General features: G+C 41.4%; 1 protein-coding gene across 1 annotated transcript in view; it reads left to right on the top strand.

The window, feature by feature from the left end:
- The window catches only part of ITPR2 (inositol 1,4,5-trisphosphate receptor type 2), a 320,928-nt gene that overhangs the window by 138,651 nt on the left and 167,258 nt on the right, over positions 1 to 15,019 (top strand). The window contains exons 26-29 of the mRNA XM_060257486.1: positions 1,163 to 1,336; positions 11,144 to 11,233; positions 12,124 to 12,249; positions 12,373 to 12,495. Coding sequence (XP_060113469.1) covers positions 1,163 to 1,336; positions 11,144 to 11,233; positions 12,124 to 12,249; positions 12,373 to 12,495 — 513 coding nt within the window. The remainder of the gene's footprint in view (positions 1 to 1,162; positions 1,337 to 11,143; positions 11,234 to 12,123; positions 12,250 to 12,372; positions 12,496 to 15,019) is intronic.

Here is a 15,019-nt window from a genome sequence, read left to right as displayed (position 1 = left end):
TGAGTTTAGGTTAGTCTGACATGACTTGTTCTTGAGAAACCCATGCTGTCTGTTAGAAATCATAGTCATCCTTTCTAAATGTTCCAGGACTGAGTTTTTGATGATTTGTTCTAAAACTTTTCCAGGGATAGATCTCAAGCTGACGAGTCGCTAGTTACCCGGATCCTCCTTTTCCCCCTTCTTGAAGATGGGGACATTCACCAACCTCCAATCTCCCGGCACCTCTCCTGTTCTCCAAGAATTCTCAAAAATAATAGCCATAGGCTCAGAAATTATATCCGCAAGCTCTTTTAGAACCCTTGGATGCAGTTCATCTGACTCTGAGGACTTAGTTTCATTTAAAGTAACTAGGTGTTTATGTTCTACCCCTGTGCTGATCATAGATTGAAACTCCACACTCTCATGATATGTTCTGTTTTTGCCATGTTGAGTAGTGTTTCCCTCAGAAGTGAAGACTAAGGAAAAGTAGGAATTGAGCAGTTCTGCTCTCTCTTCATTGCCTGTTACAATTTCACTTTCCTGCTCTCGCAATGGGCCTACCATGTCCTTGCTCTTTTTCTTACTCTGAACATAACAAAAGAACCCTTTTTTGTTCTTTTTAGCATCTTTGGCCAGCCTAAGGTCATCCTGAGCTTTAGCTTTCCTAACTTTTTCTCTACATGCACTGGTGATTTGTAGGAAGGTATTCTAAATAATCTGGTCAGAAATGAATAAAATGATTTTTTTTCAACACCATGTCTAAAGCATCAGTTAAAACAAACTACAAAACATTAAGATGGCATCACATTGTCCCGAGTCTGCTTCAGGTCTTATTAAATCAGATCTGATCAGTCAGATTTCAAATTCTCAGAGCCAGACAGGAGCATTTTTCCTGGCAATTTGTGCCTATAATTGGAAAAGGCAGCTTGAGCAGGATGGTCCAATCATAATAGGCTTATCCTTTCATGCCTTCATCAACATGTGATCTATTCCAAGTAATTCATGGCTGATAAATCAATGACCTTATATATGTGAACCAACCCTCTAGACCTCTTTGAACTACTAACATCCCATTTGGTGATCTTTTAGAAGGGGGAACACTTTTGTGATTTTCGAAGTGCTTAATTGTAACAATTACTACTAGTACTCCAGTAATATTTTTGTAAAATTATGTTTTAAACAGGTTCAGTTGCTGGTGTCTACTCAGGATGTGGACAACTACAAGCAAATTAAAGCTGATCTTGACCAGCTGAGACTGACAGTAGAAAAATCTGAACTTTGGGTTGATAAGAACAGCAGTTATGAGAGTAGTGAACTATGTGAAAGTCAAGTCAAAGGAGGCGATGAGCCCGTTGAGGTGTGTGTCTTGGTTTCGATCTGAGCATGCTGCATGGGGCTTAATAAAAGAATGTTGACACAAGGCAGCTTCCCATAGAAATAACAAAAACAGATAATGTTCCTTAATTTTGGAGGATGACAGATTTAGAGGATGACAGAGTAAAAGGTGTCTTTTTAGACTTTCTCTCTTGAGGAGTTCCTCAAGAAGCTCCATTGGTGTTTCAAGGCTCGTGAGGTGATGGAAGTCACCAGGTCAAGGAATTTAAGAGCAAGTCGGGTGAGGTAGTGGTTGGAATGTCAGACTAAATTATGAGAAATGTAGGGTCAAAACTTACTTGGATAGGAAGCTTGCTGGGTGATGGTGGGCCAAAACAAAAGAGAAGTCCATTAGCACCATAAAGATTAACATTTATCCAGCATGACCTTTTGTGAGTCAGAACTCACTTCTTCATATGCAATTAAAAGAGAGAAAATCTCATTCCTCATTTTTGCACAGAAAATTTCAGAAGTGAACTAGGAGAGACCTGTTGTCAGAAATCAGGTGTGGTTCAATGACATAGTTTGTTCCATTATTATTATTATTGTAGTTATTTATTTATGTGTTTAGTTTTTATTTATAACCTGCTCTCCCAGAACTGACTCAGAGTGGGTAACATCCTTTTGAAAAACATACAAGATTCTAAAAATATTAAAATACAATCGTTAACTAAAATTTATTATAATTTCAATAAATATCATAAGGACTATAATATATGTACAGCTAAAAGATGGTATTCCTGTGAAGGGCAATGTTAACTGTTTGCATTCTGGACCAATTGCAGTTTCTGGGTCAGTCTTAAGGGATGTCCTGCACAGAGTAGGTTATGATAGTCCATGCTGGAGGTTGCATGGATGACTGTGGCTATGTCAGAGGGTGACAGGAAAGGGAACCAACTGCTTAACTTGATGAAGATGGTAAAATGACAATGTCAAGAGTCGATATTTCTCAATAAGCAGTCTTTTGTTTTAAATCAAAGCTGTTTTATTGTTAGAAACTCAGAAGCTGTACCAAGGACACAAGCCTTGGGAGTAATGATGTATACAGGGTTACACAGTTGCTATATCTTCAAAGGTTACCATGCAGATGCATACTTGAGTCATGGGTTCAAAGGTTACTAAACACTATCTCTTTTATAGCTAAGGAATTTAGACTATTAAAAAACATCTCCCATTCTCACACTTCTCTAGACGAAGATAAGAGATGTCTGTGTGAACCTGTGGGAGAGGCGACTTGAAAGTGGTACCAGCCAGGCCATAGCATAAACATCCTTGGGCCAGATGGATTTATTACTTGCCCAATGGTTGTAAATAAGGGGGGAGCAGTAGAGAGCTGGTGACCTGCTCTTTATCTAAAAAACAATTATGTTACAGAAATAAGTGTGCTTGACAGACGGCTTAACAATATTTGTTAACAATAACCTAGCCCTCCATTGAAAGGAAGGCATCCAGGATTACCCCAAAACTTCTGATGGATGTTCCAGATGTTACTGCTACCCTATCAAGAGCTGGGAGTTGACAACCTGACTCAGAATCCCTACTCCAGCCCAGCCATAGGATCTCCATCTTCGTTGGATTTAATTTTAGCTGGCTCTGCTTTTATCAATCAACCACAGCCCCCAAACCCTTGACCACGTTCTCTGGAATAGCATCAAGAAATAATGAGAGGGGTCAGGGATTTTAGCCCTTCTGTCATGTGGCAAAGTTCCAATTACCTACTCTTAGCCTTGCTTATCTTACCAGGCTGTTACGAGGGTAAAATTGGGAGGGGAGAACCATGTGTGTTCCTCTGAGTTACTTAGAGGAAAGGTTGAATAAAAATGTGTTTGAGAGACATAAGAATATAACAATTATGTGTAGAGTACTGCATTAGAACCTAAATTTAAATCCTTATTCATCTGTCAAGTTGACTGTGAGAATAAAATGGGGTAACCCCAACTGTACAACATTGAGCTCATTTGAGAGAGGGCTACAGAAAATGAAATTATTTTTAGAAATGAGCTTACTTGCTATAAAACACACAGTGATTTTTCATGTGCAGTATGTTGGAAAGAGCTTGATAGAACCCTTTCCTTACTGAGTTTTGCTGGCAGATGTGTGACCCATCCAAGTGCCGGCACAGATCCTCCCCATTGATTTCATGCTGATATCTTATGCCAAATTCCATTGATCAACTTGAAAATCAATTTTTAAAGCACAAATAGTGAACTCTTCATGGCTGATGGAAAATAGGGAAAGCTATTTGATGAAATCCAGTGAAGAGTCATTGTCTTTCTTCCGTTTTACTGTATCAACCTGCTGAAGTGTGCAGTATTGTATTCTGCTGTTTCACTGGTAATCTAGAAATAGCTGTCAATCTTGTGGGAAGCCTCTGAAAGTATTGTATCTCTAGAAGTGTCTGATTAGTGCATGTGCTTTCTTTCCTTTATTTTCCTTGTTTACAAGCCAAAGGGCATATGGTGATCTCAGAGCCCTGCAAAAAAGAGAAAGCTTATCAGACTGGAATAAAAATGTGTCCAAGTCTCGTGAGGTAGCTCTCTGGTTTCCATAACCATAATCCCTCTCACATTTTGGTTCCCCAGCTCTCATTTTGAGCCTTAAATAGCTGAATATGCCATTCTGTTTGCTACCACATGGTAACTTAACCTTGAACAGCTTTGCTGTTGAATGAGGATAGAGTGGAGGATGCTTTTCAGGGGACTGTGACTGTGTGTGTAAAATCCTTTATCCTCAATTGTTTATCTCCAGCTTTCCCTCCACCAAGTATCTTTTCCCATGGCTGGGCATAGTGGGCTGGGTAAAAAACAGCCTTTCTGGGAGAGAGGATGTTAAGGGGAGAATTGACTATTAGGAAATAATAATAATAATAATAATAATAATAATAATAATAATAATAATAATAATAATAATAATAAGCCAGTTTGGTGTAGTGGTTAAGTGTGCGGTTAAGGGGACTTTGGTGTAGTGGTTAAGGGGAGAATTGACTATTAGGAAATAATAATAATAATAATAATAATAATAATAATAATAATAATAATAATAATAATAATAATAATAATAATAATAATAATAATAATAATAATAAGCCAGTTTGGTGTAGTGGTTAAGTGTGCGGACTCTTATCTGGGAGAACCGGGTTGCACCTGCTAGCATGGCCTTGGGTCAGCCATAGCTCTGGCAGAGGTTGTCCTTGAAAGGCAGCTGCTGTGAGAGCCCTCTCCAGCCCCACCCACCTCACAGGGTGTCTGTTGTGGGGGAGGAAGGGAAAGGAGATTGTGAGCCGCTCTGAGACTCTTCGGAGTGGAGGGCGGGATATAAATCCAATATCTTCATCCACCTCACAGAGTGTCTGTTGTGGGGGAGGAAGGGAAAGGAGATTGTGAGCCGCTCTGAGTGGAGGGCGGGATATAAATCCAGTATCTTCATCTACCTCACAGGGTGTCTGTTGTGGGGGAGGAAGGTAAAGGAGATTGTGAGCCGCTCTGAGACTCTTCGGAGTGGAGGGCGGGATATAAATCCAATATCTTCATCTTCTTCTAATAATAATAATAATAATCATAAATTTTTATTTATACCCCGCCCTCCCCGCTGAAGCAGGCTCAGGGCGGCTTACAGGACATGGTGGGTCACACCATAATATTACAATAAATACAACATAACCATTAAAATACATTTCCTAAAAACAGCGATTAGATCAAAATTTAAAATTTAAATTACAGTATAAATTAATGGTGGTACATTCTTAATATACATGGAAATGGAGTAAGCTCTCTCCTGCTTAGCTTCCCTGCAAATGCCCCCTGTCAAACAAGTGTGCTTGTTTGGAGAAGGTATACACAATTAATAAAATCAGATCCCTTACTGGGGGACAAGTCTGTGATAAAATCCATCAAAACCATTGACCAAGGCAAGGGCAAGAGAGGGTCTCTAGGGGCTATAGAAGTCCCCATTAAACAAGTGGGACATGATAATATGTATTGGGGAAAGTATCTGTTTATGTATTGGGGAATGTATTGCACATGTCCAGTCACATGTCTCTGGGCTAGGTGTAGGTTTTTTTACAAACTCATAGTGTCCAGCTAGACCGCTGTAATTGACAATGTTGTAAGATTTCTGCCCTTAGGCCCTCCGGCACGTACACTCTCTCACCCCTGTACAAACAACCATCTGTTCCCGAGGTGAAGATGTCATCCACATCCTGTGCCTTTTCCTCGAAGCAATGCTTTTAAAAAATTTTCTACCCAGGCGTTGGAAGTTTTTCATTATCTGTCACCTCCTCCGCTTGACTTCCGTGTTGTAGGAGGTGGGATAGAGCATCAGTGATAAAGTTTGACCTCTCAGGTCAAGTTGAAGTTTGAGAAAAATGCTGCCCACCTAAGCTGTTTAGCTCCCAATCACCTTGGGGAGCATAACGCTTCCAGATTCTTGTGATGCGTCTAAGCTTTGAAAAGTACCCAAGAGCCCTTCAACCAGTGATGCCAGGTAGTTAATGCTAACTTAACCGCAGCCACCTCTTTGTCCCATACTGACCAATGTCTCTCTCTCCCTCTCTGAAAATTTCTTCAAAACATGCATGTAGGGTGTGTAACTTCCCCTTGGGACCCTCTTGCAAAATTACCCTTCCCATAGCAACGTCGCTTGCAACAACTTGGACGATGAACTTTTTATTCTCATCGGGGTGTCGGAACACAGGTTCTGGGTGTTGGAACACAATTTTTTTTTTTAATTGAAGACCTGCTGGCAGTCTGCAGACCAATTCAGTCTAGTGCTTGGCTTTGCCGCTCTCAGTCCCTTCAAGTCCGTTAAAGGCAACGCTACGAAGGGTTGGTGAAACCAAGAAATCATTGGAGCTGCTGCCTGATCTTAGGGGGTTCCCAGCCTAGCACATCCCAGACCTTAGCCAGGTCCATCCCCAGTCCCTTGCAGGATACTCTATAGCCCAGAAAATCCAATTCCTCCATATAGAATTCGCATTTAGATAGCTTCACGTACAGTTTATTTTTGTAAAGGGTTTTCAGTACTTCTCTCACCAACTTTACATGGGATGACACATTGTCCTATGGGGGAGAGGCTCCTGCAGCTTCCCTGCAGATTTGAAGCCTCTGCCTCAAATCCTCTCCTCCCTAGCCACAATTCATTGTACTCTATTTTGCTAATGACTTCAATGGCCCATAGGGTATAATGGCAGGATGGGGCACCCTCTTTGTGTGCCCCTAGAATTGGACCAAACATTGGGGTGTCTGTGGGACTCCCGAAGCTTCCCTGCAAATTTGGAGCCTCTACCTAAAACCCCCACCCCCCCAGATGCAATTCAGTGTACTCTATTTTGCCATTGACTTCAGTGGCTGTCTAATGGGGCCGTATATTCCAGAACGTCCAAATATCTCTTGAATCAGATTCGGCTACTGAATCCGCTATTAGGAAATATTCGGCCTCCCAAATTTTTAAGCCCAGAATACCCCTGAGCCTGAATTTTCCTGATTTTTTTTTTTATTATTTGCACACCCCTACTACACGCTCACGTTTCTCCCTTGGTGACTCTCTTTCCCCGGTCTAGGTGTCTGGGTGACTTTTGTGGTGGAGAAGAAGAACTTGCAAGCCTGCTTATTTCCCCCTCCTTCCTTACTTCACACATGGTAGAAATAGTTGCCTACCTATGGGTCAGCACTCAGAGGCGAGGTCCTGATGCTATGCATGTTTACTTGAGAGTAACCCTGCATTAAGTTCCTCCTCACTCAGGAGCCACACTGTTAACAAGTATACTATATAGGCCACATCCTTATAAGACAAAAGGGATCTTTTATTCAAGTACTCTGGGAGGAACACCTTCAGAGAGAAAAAGGCACCAAACTCCAAGCTCTTAAATATATGGAAAATTAATTTAATATTAACCAATACATGAATTTAAAGGTTTAGGTATAAGATGCAGTCAGTGTATGATCACAGGCTTACATGGTTAAATTCTTATATGGCTGCAGCCTTCTCTACTCTAAGGTTCCCTAGCCTGTTACATTGATAAAAGCAAAGCCATTATATGAATAGCAAAGAGCATTTAATCTCACCGCTCCTAGGATTTTCTAGGTGATTGTCTAATGAAGAGATGAGGAAGATGGAGTGGCCGGGCTTCCCGGGAGGCTCCTCCCCTATACTGAATTTTCCTCCCAATTTATACACTTTTGCAAGATGTCTGCCCCTCTCCTCTGACCAATCAAAGATGAGAAAACTATCTTCTGACTGGAAAGTCCCAAATTACCACTACATCTTGGAATTTACCAGAGACCTCTCCCCGGTACTTTTCCTCCCTGGGTCCTTTCCAGTACCAAAACATCCCCTTTACATAAGAAAACCACCTTTGTTGCCAAAGGTGTCAGCCTGGCCCTTATTCACAATTCTGGGTCCTTGGTATCAGAGGGGTCAGGAAACTGAAAATTTCCATCTGATACTGGGTAACTCAATTTAAAAACCTCTTATTCTGACCATATCCTGGTCAATTCCCCATTTGATACTAGGGAGCCTAATTTAAACCCATTATTCTAATCATGCTACTATTCTCCCCTACATACCATAGACCAGGGGTCCTCAAACTACGGCCCACGGGCCAGATGCGGCCCTCTGAGGACGTTTATGCAGCCCACCGGGTTATGGCAAAATCAGACCGGAAGTGACGTTTGACCTAAACTCGCGTTAGCAATGCACACTTCCGGCACTGGGCTGAGGCAGGAGAGACAGAGTGTGAGGCGATACCGAGGTGAGGTGAGTTCCCAGGCTGGGGTGTGTGGTGTGGGGAAGGGAGAGAGAAGACGGAGATGGAGAACTGACGGAGAACTGACGGCCCACGGCCTTGTACAGTAAAAGCAGCCACCACAACAGTCCGGCCCTCCAACAGTCTGAGGGACAGTGAACTGGCCCCTTATTTAAAAAGTCTGAGGACCCCTGCCATAGACGATACATTCCATAAATTATGAAATCATAACATACAATAAAGGCAATGTTTGTGCATACAGGGGTTCATGATTATGTATTCCCAAATATGTTTCATGTTGTTCCCACCTACACATCTATATATGCATGCATGCCCTCACTAAACCTTTCTAATAGCTATGCTTACTCATCCGTTCAAACTTATACTTACTAGCCAGTTTAAGTCCATCTATAGCTTTCTAAAGTATCCTATTATATATGTAGCATACAGATATCTAACTAAGTTCTAATATATAAATCTGTTTAACAAAATCCTTTTTCTAAAATCCTTCCTTCTGTGTCTTTGCAGATGAATTCTAACAGACAGCTTCTCCTCTTTCCCCCTCCTTTCTCTACTTTGCCATGGTATTGGATCAGTTCCCTGTATAAATTTCTCTCAGTCTATGAACTATAGGAGGCTATCTCTTTCACCTTCCCCCCCCCCCCTCATCTTCCTGCAACCGGTGTTAGGCATAACGTAATTCCTTTTCTTAAAGATTCTGTATATACTGTACATATTATTCTCTATAACTCAGGCAATTCAGTATTCGTCACATGCCTGTGCTGGATCCTTCTGATGACAGTTTATTTTTGCCAATTTTTGATAATGTTGATGAGCCACCATTCCAATGATCTAATCACCTTCCTAGGAATGTTAAAGCCCTGATGTGGGGAATGCACCCGTGTATCAAATCATCTTATAGACCAGTTTTGTAGCTCCCTCATGTGCAGCCTAGCAAACAGAAACACAGCAACTGTAGATGCCATCAAGCCAAAGGCTCATTATATCATTTAAACAGACTGAAAACATTTCCGCTGGAGGGATGTTACCATAGTCTTTAAACTCAAAGCTCTATCCGTAGGCAACAAAAGCCCTACTGACTAAGGGACTTGTATAGGGTTGGGTCAGTGGGCAGCACGGTCAGGGTTTTGTACATCTCTCTTTGCACAGAATACTGATGAATTCTTGTCAGAGATTAAGAAAAGCAAGCAAGCGGTGAGATTTTTGAGTGTCTACTCTGGTGGAAGTCAGCAGGGATATTGCTATATAGGATTGGTTCAGTGGGCAGCATGAAACCCTGGCCATTAGATGAGGCTGAGAGTCCCTCAGCAGTGGGCAGCTACCCAGTACCCAAAGACTGGATCCGAGATTGTAAGTTTGAGTCTTCCGTCTCAAGATCGGAAGCCAATTCGAATCCGTCACCTGATGAGAGCCTAGGAGATGCATTTTCCTCTCCAGCTAATGAGGACTTTAAGTCGTATAATGAATAGATGGTGTGCATGGCATGTGCCTCAGAGATTAATGTAGCCGTTTCAGATTCAAAACCTAAAGAGAAAATTCTGGCATGTTTATCAGCAGCACCACCTTCCACAATCTTTCCCAGGACCCTTGGAATCAGGGGGAAAGGTTGGAACACATACAGCACTGCTACCCAGAAGTATATCCACCATCCAGTATGCATGCTTCTCATTTCTGTCATCCAGATAAAGAACTCTGCACTTATCCTTGCTGAACTTATATATATAAAAAAAAGCACTGCTCTCTAAAACTCATTTGTTATCAGGGCTGGATTTCACATAAATGTGGCCTTTTGGGGCCCAGCCATATGTGTCATAAAATGTCATGCCAGGTAGCAGAGATATAAACTTTATAAAGACCACAAACAAAATTAAAGATTTTTTTTAAAAAAAAATTGAATAAAACATGTTTAAAACATTAGCACCCTCGCAACATTTTGTTTATTTAACAATCTGATAACTGACACTTTTTGCTTTGAATTATTGCATCAAAGTATGGAGCCAATGTCAATCCTGTAGCAATCTTGAGTATGCTGTTCAGGTTTTGTTCAGGTGTGTGTCTGTAAGTTGCAAACCTACTTTCGATTTACTGACATTCATTACAGAAATTTCATGGTCAATGCCTTGAGCCTAAGATCCAGAGGAAAATATGAAATGGCTGGACATTGCGAGGTGTTGAACATAAGTTGCTTCATGTGCTGGTCAGCCAATGGAGAAAATAGAGGCTTTCCTCTGTAGCTTGATTGAGCAAGCCTGGCAAAGCAAGCTGTGATGCAGAAGGAAGCAAGAGAGGGAGAAGGAAGCAGGCGACAGTGATTTGTTTGTGGGCCTGATAGGAGCCCTCCAAGGGTCTGATCTGGCCAATGGGCCACATGTTTGATACCCCTGCTCTAAGATCTCTGGCAGAGTATAAAATTTATCTTCACTGGAATTGTCAAAATTACTAGATAATTTTAACAAAAGATTTATACTATAAAATTTTAAAATGGATTATGTACAGTTTAGACAAAACAATACGGGACAATTTATGTAAAGAAAATATTGTAGAATTAAGCTTGTATTCTTTGAAAGTATTTTTATGCAAAATAACAACAGAATGTATTGTGCTTTCCTATCCCTTATCCCTATTTTTTTCTGAAACCAATAAAACTTTTGAAAACTGTAAGATCTCTGACAGAGAAATGTCTTCCTTAATGTTTCCAGATGGGAATTCTATAGCAGGAGTTCAATGGCGCCTTAAAAACTAAGAACACATTTCCAGCACAAACATTTGTGAATCTAAGCTCACTTAATCAGATGTATAATGCTAACACTTACTACCTGTAATTTTTTAACTGGAGATAACTGGACTAAACTTTGAATCCTTAGAAATTTGAAGGTGGCCTTGGCCCTGTCTCCAAATTTTGGCCATTGCAAATAAAAAGTTGTCTACCTTATTATATTTTATATAATCTCCTTGCCTTTTGGTATTGCACTCTTTTGGCTCATGTTTGGTATTTTGAAGTTAATGTTTCTCTTTTTCTAATTACAGGAATCAAGTATTCTGAGTTCAATTCAAGATGGTAGCAAGAAGCCTCAGATTGACAGCAATAATAGTAACAACTACAATATCGTTATGGAGGTTTGTGCCTTTGTAGATGATGTGTCTTTCAATGGTAGCTTATGTACTAGCTGACATTTTATAGCAGGGGTGGCCAAACTTGCTTAAAGTAAGAGCCACATGGGATAAACATCAGAGTTTGAGAGCTGCAAGACGTGAGAGTGGCTGGACTTGCTTTGGTCCACCAGCTCCGGAGATGCCGACCGCACCCCTGTCCGATTCACTGTGCAATTATATATTATTACACATACAGAAAGAGAGAGAGAGCATCAGGCAAGCCTTGAGCGGCTCATACAACATTTTTTTTATTTCAGTTTTTAACTGATCTTTGATTGTAATAAACTGAACTACTAGAAAACTAGAACTATTTGTTTCCTGAAATTTTTATTGAAAATGAAATATTTTGGCAAGCATTCTCTAGCTCCCTCAATTGGAAACAAATTAGAAAGAGAGAGAGAGAGGTGGAAAGAAAGCACCTTTAACTTTAAATGTGTTCTCCAATCTCATCCCGCGTCCCCACGCCAACCAACTTGGCTTGGAGAAAAGATTTCAAGAGAGACATGCCCTCTCTTAGCCAAGCTAGCCAGTTGGTGTGGCAATGGGGCAGGACTTGGAGAACATATCTAACTTTAGAGGGAGAAAAAAGAGAAAGAAATAAAGAAATCTGGAAAGAAAGCAACGTTAACTTCAAATGTGTTCTCTGAGCTGCTGGCTAGCTTGACTTGGAGACGGGATTTAAAGAGATAAATGCCTTCTCCAAACTGGCCAACAGGGCAGTGGGGGCTTTGAGAGCCATACAATATGTGTGAAAGGACCACAAGTGGCTCCCAGGCTGCAGTTTGGGCACCCCTGTCTTATAGTCTCCTGTATGTATTCTTTGTGAATGATAACATAATTCCTTGTATTGCCAGATTTTGATTCGCCTAAGTAAGCTCTGTGTCCAGAATAAAAAACGTCGAAATCAACAACAGCGATTGCTTAAAAACATGGGAGCTCACTGTGTAGTGTTAGATCTTTTACAGATACCATACGAGAAGGTAAGAAACAAACATTTAACTATTGTAATTAAGTTTGATTGTCTTTTGGCTTCTCTGTTCTTTGGGGAATAGAGTATTCACAGTTCATACGTTATACATTTTAACAATTAAATTTATCTGCAGACAGATGAGAAGATGAACGAAGTGATGAACTTGGCTCACATGTTCCTTCAGAACTTCTGTCATGGAAACCCTCAGAATCAAATTCTGCTTCATAAACATATAAACTTATTCTTAACACCTGGGGTGAGTACCTGATTGGACGATAAATGGCATCGACAGGAACAAGTGGGATGCAATTAAAACATTACAGAGGGGCAAATTCCTCTTTTTCACATTGCTTTACCTTAAATTCCTGGATTCTCATAGAAGTTAGGAAATACCTTGCTACCAAGGCCAGTAATATGAGATCATCGGTTTAATAGGAAATATGAAACAAGCCTCTCCTTGGAGTACCCTTTCATCTCACACAGAGATGAAATAATTAATAATTCAGCATAGAGATCACAGTAGAGCAGTACATAGGCAACAGATTAGGGACTTCCAACCTTACATATACACAGTTTATGAGAATAGGGGACATTTCAGATGATAGATGCCTTGACAGAGGCTAGGGCTACTTGTATAAACAAGATTTCACAACTCATTAATAGTAATAGGATGGGCCATTGGCCTGATCTAACATGGCTTCTCTTATGTTCTTATGTATTTTAAAAATTATACTTAATAGTCCCCTAGTAGTGAGTCACTGCATATTTATGCAACTGATTGCCTAATCACAGTTCAGAGGTTAGGATGTGCATTCCTCTCTGTAGTCTTTCCCTAGAGGGAATTTCCCCTTACTTTGGTTAAAGCATACTTTGGTGCCAATAATTAAGGCTATCTGGGTCTCTTGCTTTAAGAAACCTAGTTAAACTGAGAACCTCTGAATAGTCTTAACCAGAGCTGTTATTGGGATTGTTGTGTCCTGTCTGGCTCAGACTATGGCAGCATGGTTCTTCCGGGAATAATAGTCCAAAGTCAAGGAATTGTTGCCAGAGCCTGAGCAGCAAGGACAGGAGTGTCAGCAAGCTTGGAAAGGGTCAGTGGCCTGAAGGGCTAAACAGTAGTGGAGTTGTCCATACAATTACAAGTACAGGAGGCAGGATCTGATCTACAGAGCTAGAACATAGCTGCTGGTAAGGGGAGTGAGTGCGATTTGCTTTTCTAAAACTGCTGGGGAGCGTTACCTAGGGTTGCTGTGGGAGGGAACTGTGTGAGTGCTTGGTGCCTGCTGGAGAGGGGTTTCTGATTGCTTTTGTGTGTCTTTTGTGTAGCTGTTGCTGAGTGAGGAGAGCTTGTTTGCCTGGGGGTAATTGCTGGCCCCACCCTCTGCTGTTGCTCTGGCTGTTGAGTCAGAGGTGGGTGGGGGCTTGAGCCTTTAATTTGCAAGGCTCATCCTTGCCAGAGGTGTGAGCCGAAGGGCAAGAGCCAAAGGGTTCTTGGCCTGGGGGTTCTATAGAAAGATGGGTACTTACAAGTAGTTTCAAGTGGGAGTGGGATTTAAAGAGAAGTCAAGATACAGAAAATTTTGAAATGGATTGCAGCAGCATGGCTGGTGAGGGAGCAAAGGCAGTGACATGTAAAGACTGTGGGATGTTTGTATTTCTATCTGAGACTAGCACGAATTACACTTGCAGAAAGTGTAAATTAGTGGCCCTGCTGGAGGAGAAGATACAGGGACTGGAGGCACGATTGCCCATACTGCAGTGTATAAAGGAAAATGAGGATTTTCTTGACAAAATGTATGAGGCACTCTTGAAAGGACAAGAGGAGGGAGAGGAAGTGGTATCTCAGCAATTAGATGAGAACCCAACACAGGAGGAGGGTTCCTGGAAAAATGTAACCTGAAGGAGAAAGAAAATCAGGAGATATTCTAAGCCTCTGCTGCTCAGCAATATGTTCCAGGATCTCCCCACAGTAACTGATCTGAACCATTGGAACAAGGGCTGTTTCCCCAGCCTCCAAGAAACTTGAAGAAAGTTTCTCAGGATCCTGTGGATAAGAAGCCTGAATCTTCTGCTCCCCAATATAGGAGGAGGAAGGTGGTGGTGACTGGAGACTCCTTGCTCAGAGCGGTGGAGCCCATAGTGTGCCGACCGGACTAGTCATCCTGAGAGGTCTGCTGTCTGCCAGGTGCACACATCCAGCAAGTGACAGAAAGGATTGGAAGACTTATCAAACCCATGGATTACTATCCTTGCTTGCTGATCCACATGGGAACAAACAATATTGCCCGTCATAGCCCTGAACGTATTAGAAAAGGTTGTGTTTTCATCAGTTCTTCCTGTTGAAGGCCGTGGTTTAGGACGGGAAAGAAGAATACTTCAAACAAATGACTAGCTACATCGATGGTGTCGTCAGGAAAGATTTGGATTTCTGGACCATGGCTTACGCTTTCAAGACGGTGGTCTTCTATTGGGAGATGATTTGCACCTTATGGCAGTAGAAAAAGGGTGTTTGGTAACAGCCTTGCTAACCTAATAAGGAAGGCTTTAAACTAATTTGTATGGAGGAGCGAAACAATAATTCAAAGCCTCGTAAGATGCCAGAAACTGGGGATAAGGACATTAAAGATTTGCAAAGAGTGGCGCATATGCTAAGTAATTTGAACTTGCAGGTCTGTATGGAAACTAAACCCTCGGGATGCATAAAACGTGGATTCCGATGTCTCTACACTAATGCACAGAGTATGGGAAACAAACAGGAGGAACTGGAAGTCCTAATAAAG

This window comes from Heteronotia binoei, chromosome 17 (genome assembly GCF_032191835.1).
Source record: "Heteronotia binoei isolate CCM8104 ecotype False Entrance Well chromosome 17, APGP_CSIRO_Hbin_v1, whole genome shotgun sequence".
NCBI classification, from domain to species: domain Eukaryota; kingdom Metazoa; phylum Chordata; class Lepidosauria; order Squamata; family Gekkonidae; genus Heteronotia; species Heteronotia binoei.
This window is presented reverse-complemented; position numbering and strand designations above follow the sequence as displayed.